Below are 21,021 nucleotides of genomic sequence, written 5' to 3'. Positions count from 1 at the left end.
TTCCTTCTCACGCTGCCTGCTCTGTTCACATTCAGTAGGAAGTCTAAACACTTCCCAGGCACCTCCAGAGGGGATCACAGCATCTGACAGCACGTATGGTTCCCAGTACATTCATGCCTCACACGAGGCCACCAACCCAACCTGTCCAAAGCAACACTCTCCCCTTACCTCCCCGACAGCCTCTTCCCGCCCCAGAGAGAAACACCTCCGATGCAGCCAGCTCTGACGTCAGGATAGCCTGGTGGCCCCTCCTGTCCTCACAGCCACAGCCTCCACGCAGCCCCTCCGTCACCACAGACCACCACCACTTCCTCGCCCTACCTCAACTGCATCTCCACATCACCACCTGCTTTTTTATTTTTTTAAGAAAAGATTTATTTATTTATTTTGAAGTCAGTTACAGAGAGAGATAGTCTCCCTAAATAACTAGTGCTGAGCCAGGAGTTCATCCAGGTCTCCCATGTGGGTGCAGGAGCCCAAACTCGGGCCACCCTCTCCTGCTTTCCTCGGCACGTTGGCAGGGAGCTGGGTCAGAGTGGATCTGGGTGGCTGGCAGGAGGCCCAGCTCAGTCCGCGTGCTGCAGTGCAGATGGTGCCCTACCTCACTGCGCCACAGGGCCCACCCCGTCACCTCCTGTTTTCCAAACTTAGAACCCTGAGCATGACGGGTGCTCCTCAGCTGCAGGATACAGGCAGGCTCTGCCCCGTGATGAAACCCTGCACACAACCTGGGGCGGGCTGGCCGCTCAGACCAGGTCCTCACGCAACGCCGCACGCTTCCAGAGGCCTGGCCGGACACCACCTGCCCCATCAGTCCTGCCAGCCGGCGCCAGGGCAGCTGCTTCAACAGAGCCTGGGAGGACCGGCTTCTGCCCCGACGCGCTTCCCGATCTCACAAGCCTTTCCTCCCACTGCAGTCCTCCCAGCAGGGACTACACTTCATCCCGTCCCCGGAGCCCAGCGCGGCACCAGGCACACAGCTAGTGCCGTAAAACCTGGGAAGCCGTGCCACCCGCCATGCCTGGAGAGCTGCTTTCCCTATTTTAGCGGCTGCCACCAACATCTTATTCCAGACACTTCCATCTCCAAATTAAGCATCTTTCCCTAACCACCCCACCCTAGTTTCATGAGAAAGAACAATAAACTAACATTCCAAAGTTATTTATTCGTTAAACATGCAAACTCAAATCAACTCCTTCTGCAACTACTTAAAAGGTGTTAAATCACTCAGGGGTTTGTTAAAGTGTGTGTGCATGTGCACACAACACAATGCTTATAGCTCTAACTTAAAAACAAGTTTTGTGATATTTATATAGAGTTAATTCAAAGCATAAGTAACTACAGAAAAATAAATTGTTTGAATAGTTCTTGGCATAAAAATTCATTTTAGGTGATTACGCAGTGTTTTAAACTGCCCCCCCCACCCACCCACTAAAAAGCTCAGTGGTTTTTGGATGCAGCTTTGACAGGAGCAAATTGTGTTAAGGAGGGCAAGCCAATGTTACCCCCAGGGCCTGGCTGCTGCCACCACAGCCTGACACTGCTTTATATCCAAAGATACAGCAGCAGATAACACTCCCACCCCAACTCCCAACACCATCAAACCTCCAGACCTTTGCCATCCTTTACAGTCTAAACAGGAGAGCATTAATCACATCACAGAAAAAAATTCCTAGAAAGGAATTTCTAGGAGTAAAATTTTGTCAAATGGGGGCCGGCTCAAGGTCCAGCTGCTCCACTTCCGGTCCAGCTCTCTGCTGTGGACACGGAAAGCAGTGGAAGACGGCCCAAGTCCTTGGGCCCCTGCACCCGTGTGGGAGACCTGGAAGAAGCTTCTGGCTCCTGGCTTCAGATCAGCACAATTCTGGCTATAGCGGCCATCTGGGGAATGAACCAGCGGATGGAAGACTTCTCCCTCTCCCTCTCTCTCTGCCTCAGCCTCTCTGTAACTCTGCCTTTCAAATAAAATAAATCTTATATAAAAAAAAGAAAGTTTGTCAAATGGAGCCAGCACTGTGCCACAGCAGGTTAAGCCACCGCCTACAACACCAGCATCCCACATGGGTACTGGTTCACGTTCCGGCTGCTCCACCCCCAATCCAGCTCCCTGCTAATGTGCCTGGGAGAGCAGCAGAGGATGGACCAAGTGCTGGCCCTGCACCCATGCGGGAGACCCGGATGGAACTCCAGGCTCCTGGCTTTGACCTGGCCAAGCCCCAGCCGTTGTGGCCATTTGGGGAGTGAACATTTCTCTTGCTCTGTTTCTCCTTCTTTCTCTGTAACTCTGCCTTTCAAATAAATAAAAATAATCCTTTTTTAAAAGTTTATTTTATTTATTTGAAAGAGTTAGAGAGAGGGAGAAAGAGAGGGGAAGGGGGAGGGGAGGGGGAGGGGGAGGGGGAGAGAGAGAGAGAGAGAGAGAGAGAGAGAGAGAGAGAGAGAGAATGAATGAATGAATCTTTCCATCTGCTGAAGCTGAGCCTATACGAAGCCAGGAGCCAGGAGCTTCTTCTGGGTCTCCCACATGGGTGCAGGGGCGCAAAGACTTGGGCCATCTTCCACTGCTTTCCCAGTCAAATTAGCAGAGAGCTGGATCGGCAGTGGAGCAGTTGCGACTTGGACCGGCAGCAGTAAGGGATGCCAGTGCTGTAGGCTGGGACTTTAACCCACTGTGCCACAACAGTAGCCCCAAAAAATCAATCTTAAAAAAAAATAGCTAAAAGTCTTCTTAAAACAAACAAACAAAAAACATTTTCAAACTGACCTCAGACAAAGCAGGTCATGTGCTGGGCATGCGCTGCTTGCCCAGGGAGATGTGATGAGCAGCTGTGAGCTTGCAGCCACCTCAACCTTACCTGAGGCTGTGGGACTCCACCCACCTCACAGGGCCACTGTGTGCCCTGCAGAAAGGAGCCACAGGCAAAACTGTGACTAAGGGGGCTGTTGGAGCCGGCTCTGTGGTAGGAGGGCAGAGGCGCCATCTGCAGTGCCAGTGCTCCGTAGGGCACCGGTTCATGTCCTGGCCTTTCCACTTGCAATCCAGCTCCCTGGGGAGTGAACAGTAGCTGGAAGATCTCTCTCTCTCTCTCACTGTAACTCTTTCAAATAAATACATCTTAAAAAGGGAGGGGGAACCGTTGGGAGGTGGAGGAGTAGGGGAGATGGCAGATGTCCGTCCTGGAACAGGCTAGAACACAAGGGTCCTCCCACCAGGTGCCCCATCCAATAATCCAACCCCAATTTGGTGGGCTCCTGTCTCACCCCCCACCCAGGACCTTGGCATGCCCAAAGCAGACAAGACAGATGCTCCAGAAGGAAACTAGCAGGTAACGTGAACCCACAGCCGCAGCTGCCACCCTTCCTACGAAGAGCTCTCAGGCCTTGCAGGTCTAGACACTGGAAAGTGTCTCAGTTCACAGAACATCCACGTGCAAGGGCCCGCACTGCGGCGTCGTGGGCTAAGCCTCCACCTGAGGTGCTGGTTCAAGTCCCAGCTTCTCCACTTCCAATCCAGCTCTCTACTAGGGCCTGGGAAAGGGCAAAACATGGGCCAAGTGCTTGGGCCCCTGCACCCCCATGGGAGATCTGAAAGACGCTCCTGGCTCCTGGCTTTGGAACGGCACAGCTCTAGCTGTTGTGGCCATTTGGGAAGTGAACCAGCAGATGGAAGACCTCTCTCTGTCTCTCCCTCCCTCTGTCTGTAACTTTCTCAAATAAATAAATCCTTAAAAAAAGAATCAGCATGGTAAAGACTTCCTAAGAAATGGAGTTCATTGCTTCTAGCCCTCCCCAGTCACAGGGGAGAACCAAACTATCCCATTCCTTCCTTCTGGTTGCTTCCTCTAAGCCAAGCACCAGTGTCTGTTCAGAACGCCTCCAGCAGGGAGAACTTTAACAAAAAGGCCTCTGGGCAGGCCTGAGTGGGGAGCAGGCATCTGGCTGCACAAGTCCTGCCTCACGGCCCCTCCAGGCAGCCGCATAGGTGAGCACCGCCGGGCTGACAGCAGCAGCTCACTGGCTGTATGAAACTGGTGTGGGCCAATTAAGGGATCCTTGAGAGAAAGAAAAAACAAAACCCTCAGTAAATCCAATTTGGCAATCCCAGGCTCTCTCCTCTGATTGTTATTGCTCTCCCTAAGTGTCTCCAAATGGTCTGTGTATAAAATAAACGCACACCCAGAGAGCTTGTGTGCCAGATGAAGCAGAAAGAGAGGGAGGGGCAGTCCTGCGTGGGCTCTCGCGGGGAACCCTCTGGCTCTCTGCATGACACCACCTCCTGGGCCACAATGACCCTGTCTCAGCAGGACAAACATCTGGCCCTTGTCTAGAGAGGCCACAGCAGCCCCCGGCCTGGCACCGAGCTCAGCTGCCAGAGCGGGGGACCCTGGCAGGGGCCGAGAGCCACCTGAGTCCGTGAGGAAGGTTCACCCCAGGGCTCTTACCTCATCTAGCAGAGGATGAGTTTCGGCTAAGGGATTAAAAGGTATGAAGAGGAAAAGGGCCGGTCCTTTCTTCAACTCGTTATTCAGCAGGAGACTCTTGCCCCCATGCGGCCGCAGCCATCGGAAGAGCGTCTCCCGGTTTTCCGAGGCCCATTTATAGATGTTCTCAGCGGTGTAGTTCATGACCTCCCGGGGAAAGACCTGTGAGGGACAAGGGCACACGACTGAGCGAGAGCTTCGCGAGGCAGAGCAGGGACAGAGCAATGGCAGCAACCTCCAGGGCCTGGGAGTGAGGCCCGCGCCCTGTCCCCACTGCACAGCCAGAACCCAGGCTGCTTCTCCAGGGAGTGACACCCTCTGTCCCCACTCACAGCCAGCACCCAGGCCTGATACTCCAGGGAGTGACACACCCTGTCCCCACTCACAGCTGACACCCAGCCTCCTTCTCCAGGGAGTGACACGCCCTGTCCCCACTGCACAGCTGACACCCAGCCAGCTTCTCCAGGGAGTGACACGCCCTGTCCCCACTCACAGCTGATACCCAGCCTGCTTCTCCAGGGAGTGACACGCCCTGTCCCCACTCACAGCCAGCACCCAGCCTGCTTCTCCAGGGAGTGACACGCCCTGTCCCCACTGCACAGCCAGCACCCAGCCTGCTTCTCCAGGGAGTGACACACCCTGTCCCCACTGCACAGCTGACACCCAGCCAGCTTCTCCAGGGAGTGACACGCCCTGTCCCCACTGCACAGCCAGCACCCAGGCTGCTTCTCCAGGGAGTGACACGCCCTGTCCCCACTCACAGCTGACACACAGCCTCCTTCTCCAGGGAGTGACACGCCCTGTCCCCACTGCACAGCCAGCACTCAGGCCTGCTTCTCCAGGGAGTGACACGCCCTGTCCCCACTCACAGCCAGCACCCAGACTTGATACTCCAGGGAGTGACACGCCCTGTCCCCACTGCACAGCTGACACCCAGGCCTGCTTATCCAGGGAGTGACACGCCCTGTCCCCACTCACAGCTGACACCCAGGCCTGCTTCTCCAGGCTGTGACACGCCCTGTCCCCACTGCACAGCTAACACCCAGGCCTGCTTCTCCAGGGAGTGATACGCCCTGTCCCCACTGCACAGCCAGCACCCAGCCTGCTTCTCCAGGGAGCGACCCCGCACAAGGGGCGCAGGAAGGACCGTCACACCAGGGCACCTTTCCCTGCAGGTGGACCCACCCTTCCCTGCCCTCTCTGCCACGCTGTCCTCGGGAGCTACCCAGCGTCACCAGGTCTTTGTAGAAGCCTTGGGGTCAAAGGTCACTGAGATCTTTCCCTTGGTCCCACAGGCAGAAATAGGGCCTCTTGAGGTGGTGGCTAGATTTGTTTTCCTCAGTACCCAGGGGCGAGGTGAACATCTGAGTGGGGACCCCATGAACACCTGAAGGAACCGATGAATGACCTCAATTTGCACAAGGTCATGGCTCTTGTTTGGATTTTATGTGTATGGTGAAGTGAACTGAAGCACCATTTAGCTGTTTTGTTCTATTTTTTCTGCAACAGTCAATGTATATGAACATAAAACTGCCTCTGAAATCCCAATGATAGAAATTAGTGGCTTCAGACAGAACTTCCAAAGAAGTGTTTCGGAGGGTTCCACAAAATGAAACAGTGAATACCCCCACACAGTGGCGATTTAAATTGCCTCACAATGAAGATGTTCCCAGCTTTTGTCTTTTTAAAGACTGGTATCCCATGGGGCAGGCGCTGTGGCATAGCAGGTTAAGCCCCCGCCTGCAGTGCCAGCATCCTATATGGGCGCCAGTTTGAGTCCCGAGTGCTCCACTTGTGATCCAGCTCTCTGGCAAGGCCCCTGGGAAAGCAGAAGACGGCCCAAGTCCTTGGGCCTCTGCACCAGCATGGGAAATCCGGAAGCAGCTCCTGGCTCCTGGCTTTGGCTAGTAAATGTAAGATTCCCGCCCTCCCCTCTTTTCTCTCTGCCTTTCAAATTAAATAAATAGATAATCCTTAAAAAAAAAAAAAAAAAGACTGGTACCCCGTTAATATCTCCTTTGATAAAAGGAATTCCACCACTGAATAAACCACCAACCTTACACAGTAGCCGAGAGAAGCAGCGAACCTCACACACTTTCCAGTGTCATCGCCCAGCCCTACCTTTTTCCTATTTTGAAGCTCCTCAGTACCCTCTGCTATAAATACATACGACATACGTAGGCTGCACAGCGGGCTGAAAATGAAGGGTGTTGGACAACGATAGCCAGCAGAGCAGATGAAGTCCAAAGAAGCCCGAGAGGCATGAGGAGAGTGGGCGGCGGTGGGGAAGCAAGCCCAGCAGGGACTCTCGAAGTGGGATGGAGGAGTCTGAGAAACATGCTCTAATAGCATGATCAACACTTCTATTGGGAAAATACAAATGCCTCTGCCTTTGGGAGTATAAAGTACAGCATCTGGGCTGCTAGTGACACACAGGGGTCAGGGCACTGGCAGGCGAGCCCCCCCCCCCCCCCCGCCGGGTTAAAGTACGCTGGGGGCACAAGACTGACACGTGAGCCCAGGGGACCCAGGCTTCAAGGGCTGGGGGTGCTGGGCCCAGGGACCTGCAAGGCACTGACAGTCAACGGTACTGGAGGCAGAAAACACTTGCGGGAAACACACGCTCAGGGATGTGACTGCGGAAGCAGCAGTCATCTAGCAGAAGCACAGTACTGAGCAGGACCAAGGTCAAAGGCTTAGAGACTGCTGAGTGGAGGCTGCTCCACCAAACAGCAAAGCAAGTCAGGGAACAAGGGTGGCACGGACCACGGGGGCTCTGTGAGGCGGGAGGCCATCAGCTTCTCTCTATGACTTGACAAGAACTTCAAAAACTCACTCCATCAGCTAAGGAGAAGAGCACGTCACCTTACTACTGTTCATAAAAGGCACAAATGAACAAAGACATCGCCAGTGGAAGCTTAACCTCTGGGACACGGGCCCAGAGTAACAATTCTCCATCAGAGGAACTGCAAACTCACCTAAGAGGAAAACGAGCAAGGCTGAGCCAACCTCTAAGAACAAGCAGCAAGAACGTCTACATGTCAAATCAAGAGCCCTCCAGAGCGTGGGCTGGCAGGTGGGGTGCAGGAGCTCTCAGGGTGCACACCACACCACGGGCACATTCCCAGGGAGAGTGCCCATGGACTCCCCCCAACTCTCACAGGACTCTGTGACCTGGACAAGGTTAAGACTGCACTAATATAAACGTGATTGCAAAATACTTACAAGTGATGTGTTGAAATGTCTATGTAAATACACACTTCCAGAGTGTACTAAGGATACCAGTTTCGCAAGATGTTTATTTGTGATAACCCCAAATCGTACTGTTCCTAGGTAATCTGAAACAGAAAATTTTCCTTCATTAAAGAAAAGGCCTATGCCTTAAAGCCACCACAAACCCAACGATCAAGTCTTGCTGCGCGAATCCCCTAGAGCAAAGCTCTCTCTGGTAATGTGGCCTGGACAGGGAGGAAGAGGAACGGAGACACTCTCCTCCGAAACACAGGCCTCGGCCATCAAACCAAGCCCACTCCTGACGGTAACGTCTCTGACAACCACCTGGGCTGAGGAGTCCCCTGGGTCCCCGAGATGATCTGACCTGTCCCCCGGCTCCCAGGCACTCCGAGAGCCACAGTCAGGCTACCCTCTGGGCACACACTTTCCACGCTGGCTCCTCCTCGCTGGTCTCAGCTCTGCTTTCTCTGAGACACCTTCCCTAACCACTGCCCAACAGCAAATACTCAGGGCACAGAGTCTGTGAGGGCTCCTTCCCACTCAGGCTCTCTCTTTACCAATGCCCTATTTTTATGGCACTTATTAATATCTATGCAATCTTATTCATTATTGAGATTTTCTTTGGTTCTCACTTCCTCTTTGGAACTCAAGTTCCATGAAATTAGAGAACGTAATTCTTGATGGTCCCTTTGCACCTAGAGCAGTGCCTCGTTTCTTACTATGTAGCACAGATCAACAAATATTCGCTAAGTGAAGTGATCTAGCATATACAAAGAACTCATACAAATAAATAAGAAAATGGTTTAAAACAGGCAAATCACAGAAAAGGAAATGTACATGGCTAGTAAGTACAAGGAAACACAATCAACCTCACTATTCCAGAGGAACCACCTCTGACTCTCAACCACCCAAAACTCAAGACAAGAAAGATCAAGGATGCACAACCAACAGAGCGAGTGCCCCGACTCAAGGCTGGGAGACATGGAAGAGGGCATCACTCCCGAGCCAGAAGCTAGTTATCTGATGGCGATGACAGGAGGACACAGCCAGCAACCCCACTCCTGAGTGTCCACTTCAGTGTCAGGAGTCACACGCAAAGACAGTCACCAAGAAATGTTCACCAGAGGTCAGACACTACCTACACAGCACAAGTGGATATCTACAAGGCTATCTACACAGCATAAGCAGATCTTCAACACATATGTGAGTAAAAAAGCACGCTGGAGGAAGATAAAGTACACTTTTTATGTCAAAAAAATTCACAGTAAAAGCAATACATTTTGTCCTACATGAATATAAGTATAGAAATGTATAGACAGGCCGGCACTGTGGCATGGTAGGCTAAGCCTCCGCCTGTGGTGCCAGTATCCCAGCCAGCTTACGTATTGGCTGCTCCTCTTCTGATCCAGCTTTCTGCTTATGGCCTGGGAAAGCAGTGGAAGATGGCCCAAGTGCGTGGGCCCCTGCACCCACGTGGGAGAGTCAGAAGAAGTTCCTGGTTCCTGACTTTGAAATGGCCCAGCTCCAGCCACTGCAGCCATTTGGGGAGTGAACCAGAGGATGGAAGATCTTTGACTCTGTAGCTCCCTCTCTCAAATAAGTAAATAAAAAGCAAGAAAGCAAGCAAGAGAGAGAGAGAGAGAGAGAGAGGAGGGGAGGGGAGGGGAGCGGAGGGGAGCGGAGGGGAGGGGAGGGGAGGGGAGGGGAGGGGAGGAAGGAAGGAAGGAAGGAAGGAAAGAGGGAGGGAGGGAGGAAGGAAGGAAGGAGGTTGGGAGGGAGGGAGGGAGGAAAGGAGGGAGGGAAGGAGTGAAGGAGGGAGGGAAGGAGTGAAGGAGGGAGGGAAGGAGAGAGGGAGGGAGTGAAGGAGGGAGGAAAGGAGGGAGGGAGGGAGTGAAGGAGGGAGGAAAGGAGGGAGGGAGGGAGTGAAGGAGGGAGGTGTCGCTCCCCCTCTTCGTGGAGGAACGACACAGGACCCTGCGCTGTTCTTTTGTCTGCTTGGCCCTTCCCAGGTTGGCTGCTGATCCTTCCACCTCCGTGGAAGGGCGGCTCCCCCTGCCACTTTCCCCACTTCCGCGGGGGAGTGGCACACCGCCGGCCGGCTCTCTCGGGGGCTGCTCAGATGTTATCCGGATGTTCCCTTTAGATGTTCCTGGTGCATGTTGTCTCTCTCCTCCATTATAGTCCTCTTCCACCAATCCCAACTCTACTACCCACATGCCGAGTACGCTGCTCTCCTCCAATCAGGAGCAGGATCAGCTCCTGCAGGTTATTGGTCAAACTGGAGGCAGCTGCGCAGAAGCTGTTTACTCCTCTCCCAGCGCCATATTGTGGGAGAGCAGATGCATAGAATAAGTCTTAATTCCAGTAACTTAGTCTAGTCCGAGTTGCTCCCCACAGGGAGGGAAGGAGAGAGGGAGGGAGGAAAGGAGAGAGGAAGGGAGGAAAGGAGGGAGGGAGGGAGTGAAGGGGGGAGGGAGAGAGGGAAGGAAGGAGGGAGGGAGGGAGGGAAGGAGGGAGGGAGGGAAGGAGGGAGGGAGGGAGGGAAGGAGGGAGGGAGGGAGGGAATGAATTAAGAATCTGAAAGGATAATAAAATTGGTTTGGTGCTGGAGACAGATCAAAGGAGACTTTATCCTTATGTGTGCAGATTTCATCTTTTTTCCATGGAGTACCTAATAATGTGATACTTGTATGAGTGTAACAATATTTTTAGTGTTAACTGAGGGTGGATAAGAGAGTGCAGGAAAAGGCTCCGCTTTGTCAGCAGATGCATCTCTAAGTAGCCGAGACATAAAGCTATGAAGATGCTAACCACACAAAGCTTTCTGGCTTAACCCAGAGACCCACCTTTCGGTGGTAGCATCCTCCCTCCTGCCCATGGTACGGCAGAAATGAACGCGTCCCTCCTGCCACGGTGGACGACCTCCACTACAAACCCAGGGAGTTTAAGATGGCCTGAAACTGCAGAAGTGCAGGCAGAGTAAGTCAGGAACGAAAGAGACTGCTTCCTTCCAGGGGGTGGGATGGCCTTGGGGAGCCAGGCTGAGGTCTAGGGTCACGGTAACGCTGTGCACACTCTCACACACCTACTCCAGAACCAAACAAAACCTACTGCCAAGCAAGCCACCCAAGGCGGAAGAAGAGCACTACCAATCGACCTAAATGTACTGCAAGTGACAGGTAACCACCCGTGCAGTGACTGACAGGGGGAGAACTGCAAAGCCACGGGACTGCTCACTGCACACCTGAAGGCCCAGGGAAGTGTGCGTAAAGGCTGCGAATCAAGTAAGTGTGCTCTGCATGAGGGGTACAGGGGGCTCCCCAGAAAAATCACGGGCAGGATGTACCATAAAAAAGCTCCATGGATTTCAAACATGTTTTACACCAATAACAAACCTGTATTTCATTTCCATTTTCCACAAACTTTTTGAAGTATTCTCATATGTAGGCAAATCTGAAATGACTAACTCATTTACTTCTTTGAGAGAGAGAGAGACAGATCCTCCATCTGCTGGCTGGTTCACTTCCCAAATGGCTGCAACTGCCAAGCGCTGGGCCAGGCTGAAGCCAGGAGCCAAGAATTCCACCCAGCTCTCCTAATGGGTGGCTGGGATCCAAACACTTGGGCACATCAGATGGCAGCTGGATAGGAAGGGGAGCAGCTGGGACTTGAGCTGATACTCCGATACGGGATATGGGATGCCTGTGCCACAAGCAGCAGCTTAACCCCTGCACTACAATGCTGATCCCAGATTGAATGGCTTTTAACACCCACAGGGATGACAAATACAGAGACACAGGGGGACATACATGCCAGGCCATAAACCTGAGTATTTCCTAGTCTGTCTGCAAGTCCACCCAGTAGTAATGATGACCTGAACAAAGCACACATCTCACAACCAGAACTCAGATCTAAATGCCTTCTCCAATAAAGACGCCAGGCTCTCGGAGAAGAGGCTGGCTGCAGGGCTAGAACAAGGAAAGCAAGAGATGAGCCTGAAATGTCTTACAGGATCACAAGAAGTGCTCCTAAAAGGGGGCTTGTCCAAGAGCCACAGAATCCAACCCAAGGTGCTCCTGATGGTCAAAGCTGGAACAATCTGACCAAAAACAACCAACAACACTACACTGAGTTAAAAAAAAAACCCCACAGCTCCACCACCACAGTAACTGGAGGAGTCTGCTCCTCCTTGCAGGGAGTCCATTAATGACGAAGAAAGGCTGAGGGAAGCAAAGCCACCATCTGAGGGCCACAGCAGTAACTGTCCCAGGCGAGAGGTGAGGGCGAGGGGCGGAGCGAGGTCTGCAGGCTCAAAGTATCTTCCCGCAACACTGTCTGTCTGTCTGTATGTCTGTAGGTAGGTATTCAGGATTGATTTATTTGTTTAGGAAGAGTTCCAGAGAGAGGGGGAAAGACACAAAGACCTTCCACCTGCTGGCTCGCTCCTCAGATGGTCGCCAACAGCCAGTGCTGGACCATCCTCTGCTGCTTTCCCCAGGCCATTAGCAGGGAGCTGGATTGGAAGTGGAGCAGCCGGGACACGATCAGTGTCATATGGGACGCCAGTGCCCCAGGGAGTCGCTTTACCAGCTACTGCAACACTGGACCTTTTTATTTTCTTGAAGATTTAATTTATTCAGAAAGTCAGAGTTAGGGACAGAGAGAGCACCCCATGTATTTACTTAATCAGAAAGGAAAACAACCACTTTCCAGGCCCCACCTTCACCAAGCTGTCAAGGTTAAGGTTGTCTGTGGAAGACTCCAACACCACAAATCCTTGATGCACAAAGCACTGAGAAGGACACATTTCTGCGTTGTTGTTGTTGTTTACAGGCAGAGTTAGACAGTGAGAGAGAGAGAGACAGACAGACAGAGAGAGAAAGGTCTTCCTTTTCCGTTGGTTCACCCCCCAAATGGTCACTACGGCCGGCGCTATGCCGATCCGAAGCCAGGATCCAGGTGCTTCCTCCTGGTCTCCACGCGGGTGTAGGGCCCAAGCACTTGGGCCATCCTTCACTGCACTCCCGGGCCAAGCAGAGAGCTGAACAGGAAGAGGAGCAACCAGGACTAGAACCCGAGTGCCGGCGCCGCAGGCGGAGGATTAGCCTAGTGAGCCACAGAGCCCACCCAGCAAGTAAGTCTTAACAACAGACAGGCCTTGAAGGATACATAAGATGGTATTTTTTTTTTTTCATGAAGATCCCTTCAACAGCAGAGAATAAGAGGTGTCCTCTCTTTCAAAAAGGAAAAGGTGTGCTCCAGACTTTGTGACTTTACCAAGACTGAGCTTCTAAAACTTGATTCTCAGGGCAGGAGTTTGGCACAGTGGTTAGGCTACTGCTAGGATGTCTGTACTCCATATCTGAGTGCCCGCGCTCCAGTTCCAGACCTGCTTCTGGTCTGGTTTCTTGCTCATGTGCACCATGGAAGGCAGTGGTGATGACTCAGTGCCTGGGTCCCTGCTACCCTCATGGGAAACTTGAACGGAGTCCCAGGATTCTGGCTTCGGCCTGGCCCAGCTCTGGCTGTTGCAGCCATGTGGAGAGTGAACCAATGGATGAGATATATGTTTCTGTGTGTGTGTGTGTGTGAACCTTTCTGGGCCAGCGTCATGCTGCAGTTGGCAAAGCCGCAGCCTGTGATGCCAGGATCTCACATGGGTAACGGCTGGAGTCTCAGCTGCTCCACTTCCCATCCAGCTCCTGGCCCTCACTGTTGCAGCCCTGTGAGAGTGAATTAGCAGATATTTCTCTCTCCCTCTCTCTCTGTGTAATGCTGTCTTTCAAATAAATGAATACATCTCTTTACAAAATTAATTCTCTCAGAGGCAGACAGCACCTGGTATACTACAGAGGAAGGCACCCCAGGATATACTAAAGGAACAGAAACCCCAGAGCTGCAGAACCGGAGGTCATGAGCTGAGAGCAGCCTCTGCTCCCAGGAGCCTTCTGTGGGAGCTCATCTCAGGCATCACGAAGCACAATGGAGTATCAACTCAGGAAAACACTCACGAAGGTACCACTAACAAATACACCGTGACCTATTTCAAAACTCCCACAGGACTGAGTCACATGGCACTTAATCAGCTCGGCTAAGAAGTGGTTCATGCTACTGGAAAATATCTCCCATTCTTCACCCTAGGAAAGGGGATATTCCAAAAGCAAACCTGCATCCCAGTCCCCTCTACCCGCTCAGAAACAAGACTGGTCTCATTCTATATTCTGCTCTTTTTATTAACTTCTTTTTTCCCAACCTTCTTTCAAAGCTTTTGGACAAGTCAGAAAAATGAGAACAGGCTTATACCAAGAGGGACTTAAACAATTCCTCCAACATTAGTTAATAAATATCTACATAGTAATTCACATTTCAACTGCTTCATAACCATTTACTGGATGATAACTTCATAAATTTCCAACAATAAACACATCCATGAAAATGAAAAAACCTTAAAAGAAATTCAGCACTACAGAAATGCTTATTTTCAACATAGAAACTTCACTATTATTTGCATTTTCCCCTTAAGAAATGTGATTCTGAGATTTAATTAATGTTGAAAATTTCCATATATACACAAACCAATTGTCTTGGGAAAAAAAATCTGCCATTTGGGCACTGCAGATCCTGGTACTTGCCAAGATACTGCTAACTAAACACTCTCTTCTGAGTTAGCTAAGAGGAAACAGCAATTTAGTTCCAAATACATCATGTAGGATAAAATATAGAACTAGACATGCATTTGTCACATATACTTAACCTGAAATACTTAAAATAAATACCCTCATACCAGTTGTTCTCTTTTAATAAACACTGCACAATAACCCATCAGTCAATTCCAACACTTCTCTTGTATGCATTTTAATTAAATTCCTTGTTTTCAACCCTTGGGGAATGGAGGACTGCACCGTCAAACACTGTCCCCTTCAGGCTGCTCTTCCGGCCTAGCACCAGAGCAGCCACGAGGTCCCCGTCACATGCTGTGGTTTTTCTGCTCAACAACCCCTAAAAATGTAAAAATAATTCTTAGCTCCCAGGCCTACAAAAGCAGGCTTATGGTCACTGCATTTTCAAGATAAGGGGTCCCTTAGTGGCTACTAAGACAGGCTCCCTTACTTGACAGACAGGAAACCCGAAGATCAGCAGTAAGGGCTGAGCCAGTCATGGTTACACCAGGATACTTGCCACTAAAATGATTTCTCAGGAGACACGGGCCTGCCTATGGGAACTTCCTGTTAGAAAGATGTGACTAAAGCTCAAGGGAAAACAAGAAAACCAACATAAGCTGCTAAGGGGGAACCTCAGCCTATCAGTGTAGCAGGTGTTCCAGGAGGTGAGCCGATGGTCTGAGTACCTCCAGCTGCAGCCACAGAGTGCCAGACATCATGCTAGCTGGGCAGTCTGTGTCAAGCAGGGACTTTGGCAAGCCTTGAAAAACCAGGATGGTGGACATCAACCAGGGTAAGGCTGCATTTAAAGCAGTGTCACATGTTGGCCAGCGCCGCGGCTCACTAGGCTAATCCTCCACATTGCGGCGCCGGCACACCGGGTTCCAGTCCCGGTTGGGGCACCAGATTCTGTCCCGGTTGCCCCTCTTCCAGGCCAGCTCTCTGCTGTGGCCCAGGAAGGCAGTGGAGGATGGCCCAGGTGCTTGGGCCCTGCACCCCATGGGAGACCAGGAGAAGCACCTGGCTCCTGCCATTGGATTGGTGCGGTGCGCCGGCGGCCGCAGCGGCCATTGGAGGGTGAACCAACGGCAAAGGAAGACCTTTCTCTCTGTCTCTGTCTCTCTCTCTTTCACTGTCCACTCTGCCTGTCAAAAAAAGCAGCAGTGTCACATGCAAAACCAGGCGAGGGGACCGCCCCATCATTCCACCTGCCTCAGTCCAGCAGAGCGTGGCGCCCAGAGGGATGGGATGTGTGGGAAGAGCAAGCTCGGTGCAATGGGCCTGGCTCCTGTCTCAGCTCCTGGACTGACTCCTGCAAGACTACTCATTTCCCACTCTGCGGTAACAAATCACCTCAGGCTTCAGGGCTTAGGACAACTCAAGTTAATCCTATAATTCTGGAAGTCAGAAGCCCACAAGTAATCTTAGTAGGCTAACCCAACCTTGTCCCGTGTTTCTTCTGGAAGCTCTTAAGGAGGAATCCATTACCCAGCCTTTTCCAACTCTGAGATGAGGCCGACATTCCTTGGCCTATGGCCCCCTTCCTCCATTTTCAAAGCCAACAATGGACAGATCCTCCCATACATCACCCTAACATCAACCCGTCTCTTTGCTTCCCAATTACATCTTTTTTTCTTTTAAGATTTACTTATTTATTTGAGAGACAGAGTTACAGAGAGAGAAAGAGAGACAGGGGTAGGTCATCTTCCCTTTGCTAGTTCACTCCCCAAATGGCCACAAAGGCCACAGTTGGGCTGATCCAAAGCCAGGAGCTTCCTCCAGGTCTTTCTCGTGGGTGCCGGGTCCCAAACACCTGGGCCATCCTCCACTGCCTTCCCAAGCCACCAGCAGGGGGCTGGATCAGAAGTGGAGCAGCCAGGACTCGAACCAGCACCCATATGGGATGCTGGCGCCACTGCAGGAAGCATAATGTACTATGTCACAGCACCAGTCCCTTCCCAACTATATCTCTAAGAATCCTTCTGACTAAGCTGGGCCCACCCAGTCAACTCAGGATAATTTCCCTATCTCAAGGTCAGTCTCAAGATCAGCAACCCAAGTCCCTTTGTAACTTTTTAATTCCTCCTGGTCATGTGATCTAACATAGTCACAGGTTCTGGGAGCAGGAAGAGGACCTTTTTGGGGGGCCGTTATTCTGCCTACCACATTGATCCTGAGTACCAATCTCTTCAGAGCCTCAATTTTGTCCTCTGTTAAACTGGAATGCGAACAGCTCCTACTTCAAAGTGTGACGAAGACTGGATCATCAGGGAAAAGTGCTTGGCTTGTGGAAATAGTCAAATATCTACTTAGCACATTCAACTGTATATTAAGGTACACTTGAAGGGCTGGTACTGTAGCTTAGCAGGTAAAGCCGCCGCCTACAGTGCCAACGTCCCATATGGGTTCGAATCCTAGCTGCTCCACTTCCAATCCAGCTCTCTGCTATGGCCTGGGAAAGCAGTAGAAGATGGCCCAAGTCCTTTGGCCCTTGCACTCATGTAGGAGACCCGGAAGAAGCTCCTGGCTCCTGGCTTCAGATTGGCACAGCTCCGGCCGTTGCGGACAACTGGGAAGTGAACCATCGGATGGAAGACCTCTCTCTTTCTCTCTGCTTCTCTGTAACTCTGACTTTCAAATAAATAAATAAATCTTAAAAAAAAAACAAAACAGACATAGTTGAGAACAGATCAGAAGTGGGCTTGTGGCCGGCGCCAGGGCTCACTTGGCTAATCCTCTGCCTGTGGCGCTGGCACTCCAGGTTCTAGTCCCAGTTGGGGCGCAGGATCTGTCCCGGTTGCTCCTCTTCCAGTCCAGCTCTCTGCTGTGGCCCGGGAAAGCAGTGGAGGATGGCCCAAGTGCTTGGGCCCTGCACCCGCATGGCAGACCAGGAGGAGGCACCTGGTTCCTGGCTTGAGATTGGCACAGCACGCCGGCCGCAGGGTACCGGCCATGGCGGCCATTTGGGGGATGAACCAACAGAAAAAGGAAGACCTTTCTCTCTGTCTCTCTCTTTCTCACTGTCTAACTCTGCCTATCAAAAAAAAAAAAAAAAAAAAGAAGAAGTAGGCTTGTTTGTATGTTTGACTATAAGCTATAGCTTTATTATGTTATCCCTAAGACTTTTTTCTAAGATTGTAATGTTTTTGGCTGTTAAGAGTCTTATCTCAATTTCCACACATGGAAAGAAGGGAGAATAAACACCTTGAAGAAGAAGGATCAATACACACACAAACACACCCAGAAAATGGGACAGCTTTCAAAAGGTAGAAAATATCACAAAATAATGAGAAAGTGCAGATGACACAATTTTTCAAATACATGGGTTGAAGAGATCAAAATATCTATAAATAAACACTCAGTCTGGTTCCGAGATTCCTGCAGCCAAGGTATAAATGACACCTCTGCTTCCCCCAGCCCATCCACTCCCACTCCGCAGCTTCCTGCACGCTCACCTGCAGGCCCAGGCCTTGTTCTCCTAGAAAACCCTCCCCACCTTCAACACTCTCTGCCCTGAGCAGTCTTCCTGCCTGTGTCTTCCAAGGAAGCCTGTCCCAGACCTATTCACACTCTCACGGTGCCCAGCCCGCCTGTCTGGCCACTGGGGCACCTGCTCATGACAGGGAACGGGGTTTATGCACCTCAAAAGCCATGCCACACAGAGCTCTGAACATCTGCTACACTGAGAAATCATGGTTCTGAATCCAGTGTTGAGAGGTCCTCTGTGGCTCCTCACCTAGCAGCATTCACAAGGCTTAAGAAATAAGTGCAATGGGAATAAACGCATCTCCCATAAATCATGAAAATCCCCTTGCCAAATCACGCCCACATGGGATGGGCATTTGGCACAGTAATGGGGGCACCACATCCCTTAACAGAGTATGTCGGTTGGATTCCTGGCTCTGGCTCCTGGCTCCAGCGTCCTCCTGTAACAGATCCTGGGAAGCAGCACTGACAGCTCAAGTAGTTGGATTCCTGACACCCACGTGGAGACCTGGATTGGGTTTCCAGCTCCCAATTCAGCCCAGCCCAGTTCTGGCCATTGCGGGCATCTGGGGAGTGAGCCATCAGATGGGAGTACCTCCCCACCCTTCCCCACCTCTCAAAATAAAATCACAGCAAGATAATGAAAAAGTCAGTTTTAGATGCAGAGATGAAAGGTATGGACTGCTATTTTGCTTGTCCTAGTGCACATTAGTCAGCATGCAGATGCTTTCTCCTGTGTGAGTACAGTGACAATCTACGATATTATACCAGCAAGGCTACAATCATTCCACCCACGGAAAACTGCTCAACCCCACGCTCGGTCAGAACACCAAGGGTTAGACCAAGGAGCCCAAGACATTAAACAAGGCCATCTCCACATCACCCTGGTTTGGCAGTCCCTACAGAACCCCTTCAGAGAGGCCAGCCTACCCTCTGGGTGCTAACGTCACCATGTAACACAGAAGCACCCCCCAGAAAGCTTTATTCACAAACAAGGAGATGCGGGAGGGTGCTTCTACCAGAACTGTCACCTGACGGAGCAGAGGGACCCACACAAATCAGCTCTCCTCTATACATTCCACTTAAACTTATCCCAGCAGCACAGCCGTCCTTTTAGATCCACGGGGGACGAGCTCCGGGACTCCCCCTGTCACTGACACTCTAGGATGCTTACATAAAATGACACAGTATTTGCATATACCTAAGCACTCTCTCCTGTCTACTTAAAATCACCTCTACTGACCTACAGCAGCTAACAGTGAGGGAGCCTGGTCCTAGAAGCAGGCCAGACTGGCTCCATCCTGCAGCTCCTTGCCGGCTTGTGCACATCAATCAAATCAGGATGGAAGTCCGTTGTACCAACCTTTCCCAATGGACAAGAAGATTTAGGATTCGACACGGACAAGTTAGAAAGGGCCTTCACAGCCACTAACTTACAACCACTTGCTCCTTGGAGACAACCTGCTAAAGACATACACATATCCCTGGACTGTGTCTCCAGTGGCTTGGTCTCCCTTTCTAGGGAGTCTCTCTTTTTCTCACTTAAATAAAACTTCACTTCTTCTACTCGTGCCGTTGTGTCTGGTTTCGTAAATTGTCATGGACACTAGGACACAAACCTGGATTCATCTTACCAGTTTTCCCATAACCACAGAACACAAACCCTATGCAAATAACCGCTACACTGTTCTGCTTAGGGAATAAAAACAAGAAAAAGTCTGCACGTGTTCAGTACAGACACAATACTTTTCCAAATATTTTTATTATTTTATTATTTATTTAAAAGGCAGAGGAACAGACTGAGCTCTTCCATCTACTAATTAATTCCCAAATGCCTACTACGGCTGGGGCTGAGCCAAGCTGAAGCCAGGAGCCAGGAACTCCATCCTGGTTTTCACATGGGTGTCAGGGACACAAACACTTGAGCCACATACACTCGCTGCCTCCTACGGTGCACATTAGCAGGAAGCTGGAGTCCCACGTGAAGTGAGAGTGAACTCAGGTATTTGGATATGGGAAGCAGGCAACCCAAGCAGCATCTTACCTGCTGATTGCACCAAACACCCACCTCACTTTCAAATATTTCCAGTCTACAACTGGTTGAATCTGCAGATACAGAGAGCTGACCGTATGAATATTTCCCAAAGAGTACTCCTTAGACAATGAGTGCTACAGCGTAACCTTGTCAACTGAACTTAGGAATTCCAGGGGTGCTAAGACGGAGCAGAAACATTACCTTTAGTTAACAGGTGAGTGTATTTTCAAGGTGATGTTTAAGGACCCTAAGAATTCCAATTTCGCTCATGAGTACTCCGGTGTCAGGAGACAAGAGGGGAGAACAGGTAAGGAGAAGCCAGGCAGAGCTCCATGCAGTCCTGTTCTGAGTGGCTCCTAGCAGCAGCCTATGGAACCTGAAGGGCCAGGCAAGCAAAGTGGGGATGGACTGGGGGCAGGGGATCCAAAAGGACTTTAAATTCTAGTCATTCATACACCCTTTTAGCTACAATCATGATCAAGCGGAGTATTAGAATTATAGAAGGGGCCGGCACTGTGGCGTAGCAAGTAAAGCCGACGCCTGCAGTGCCAGCATCCCGTATGGGCACTGGTTTGAATCCCAGCTGCTCCTCTTCCAATCCAGCTCTCTGCTATGGCCTGAGAAAGCAGTGGAAGATGGCCCAAGTCCTTGGGCCCCGGCACCCACATGGGAGACCCAGAGGAAGCTCCTGGTTTCAGATTGGCGTAGCTCCAGCCATTGTGGCTATCTGGGGAGTGAACCAGGGGATGGAAGACCTCTACCTCTCTCTGCCTCTCTGTAACACTGACTTTCAAATAAATAAATCTTAAAAAAAAAAAAAAAAAGAATTATAGAAGGAAAAATAAAACACCGTGAGCTAAAGACAGTAAACACGACCTGATCGAGTCAGCTCCTCTCCTGTGGAGAGAGACAGGCAGCTCTACAGTGAGACCAACAGAGGAGCAGCTACAAGGTTTCACATGAGAGGGAAAGAGGAGGCCCGGACCTGCTGGCAGCCCAGTGACGTCACCTGTGGAGACGCTCTCACTGACACAGACAGAATTCTCACACGAGACGCTCAGTTTCTCAAGAAGGCCCTACGGACTTCAAGGCTAGAAGTTCTCTCCTACGTGAAGTATTTCAC

General features: G+C 51.1%; 1 protein-coding gene across 8 annotated transcripts in view; it reads right to left on the bottom strand.

Annotated features, from left to right (window-relative positions):
• TXNDC11 (thioredoxin domain containing 11) overlaps window positions 1–21,021 on the bottom strand; it is a 64,696-nt gene that overhangs the window by 11,794 nt on the left and 31,881 nt on the right. For 3 of the 8 annotated variants that reach the window (XR_016226223.1, XM_002711753.6, XM_089321679.1), the window contains 2 exons: window positions 7,707–7,819; window positions 4,443–4,643 (listed from right to left, as the gene is read on the bottom strand). The exons of 1 other annotated variant lie outside the window; for it this stretch is intronic. Coding sequence is in view for 6 of the 7 variants with exons in the window: in XM_002711753.6 (XP_002711799.4) it covers window positions 4,443–4,643; window positions 7,707–7,819 (314 nt within the window). In the remaining variant the exon portion in view is untranslated. Of the gene's footprint in view, window positions 1–4,442; window positions 4,644–6,658; window positions 6,761–7,706; window positions 7,820–21,021 lie in introns of those variants that run through there. 4 more of the 8 variants (XM_089321678.1, XM_070064993.2, XM_089321681.1 and 1 more) reach the window with 2 other exon arrangements.

This window comes from Oryctolagus cuniculus, chromosome 19 (genome assembly GCF_051225735.1).
Source record: "Oryctolagus cuniculus isolate XC-2025 breed Fujian yellow rabbit chromosome 19, ASM5122573v1, whole genome shotgun sequence".
Lineage (NCBI taxonomy): Eukaryota > Metazoa > Chordata > Mammalia > Lagomorpha > Leporidae > Oryctolagus > Oryctolagus cuniculus.
This window is presented reverse-complemented; position numbering and strand designations above follow the sequence as displayed.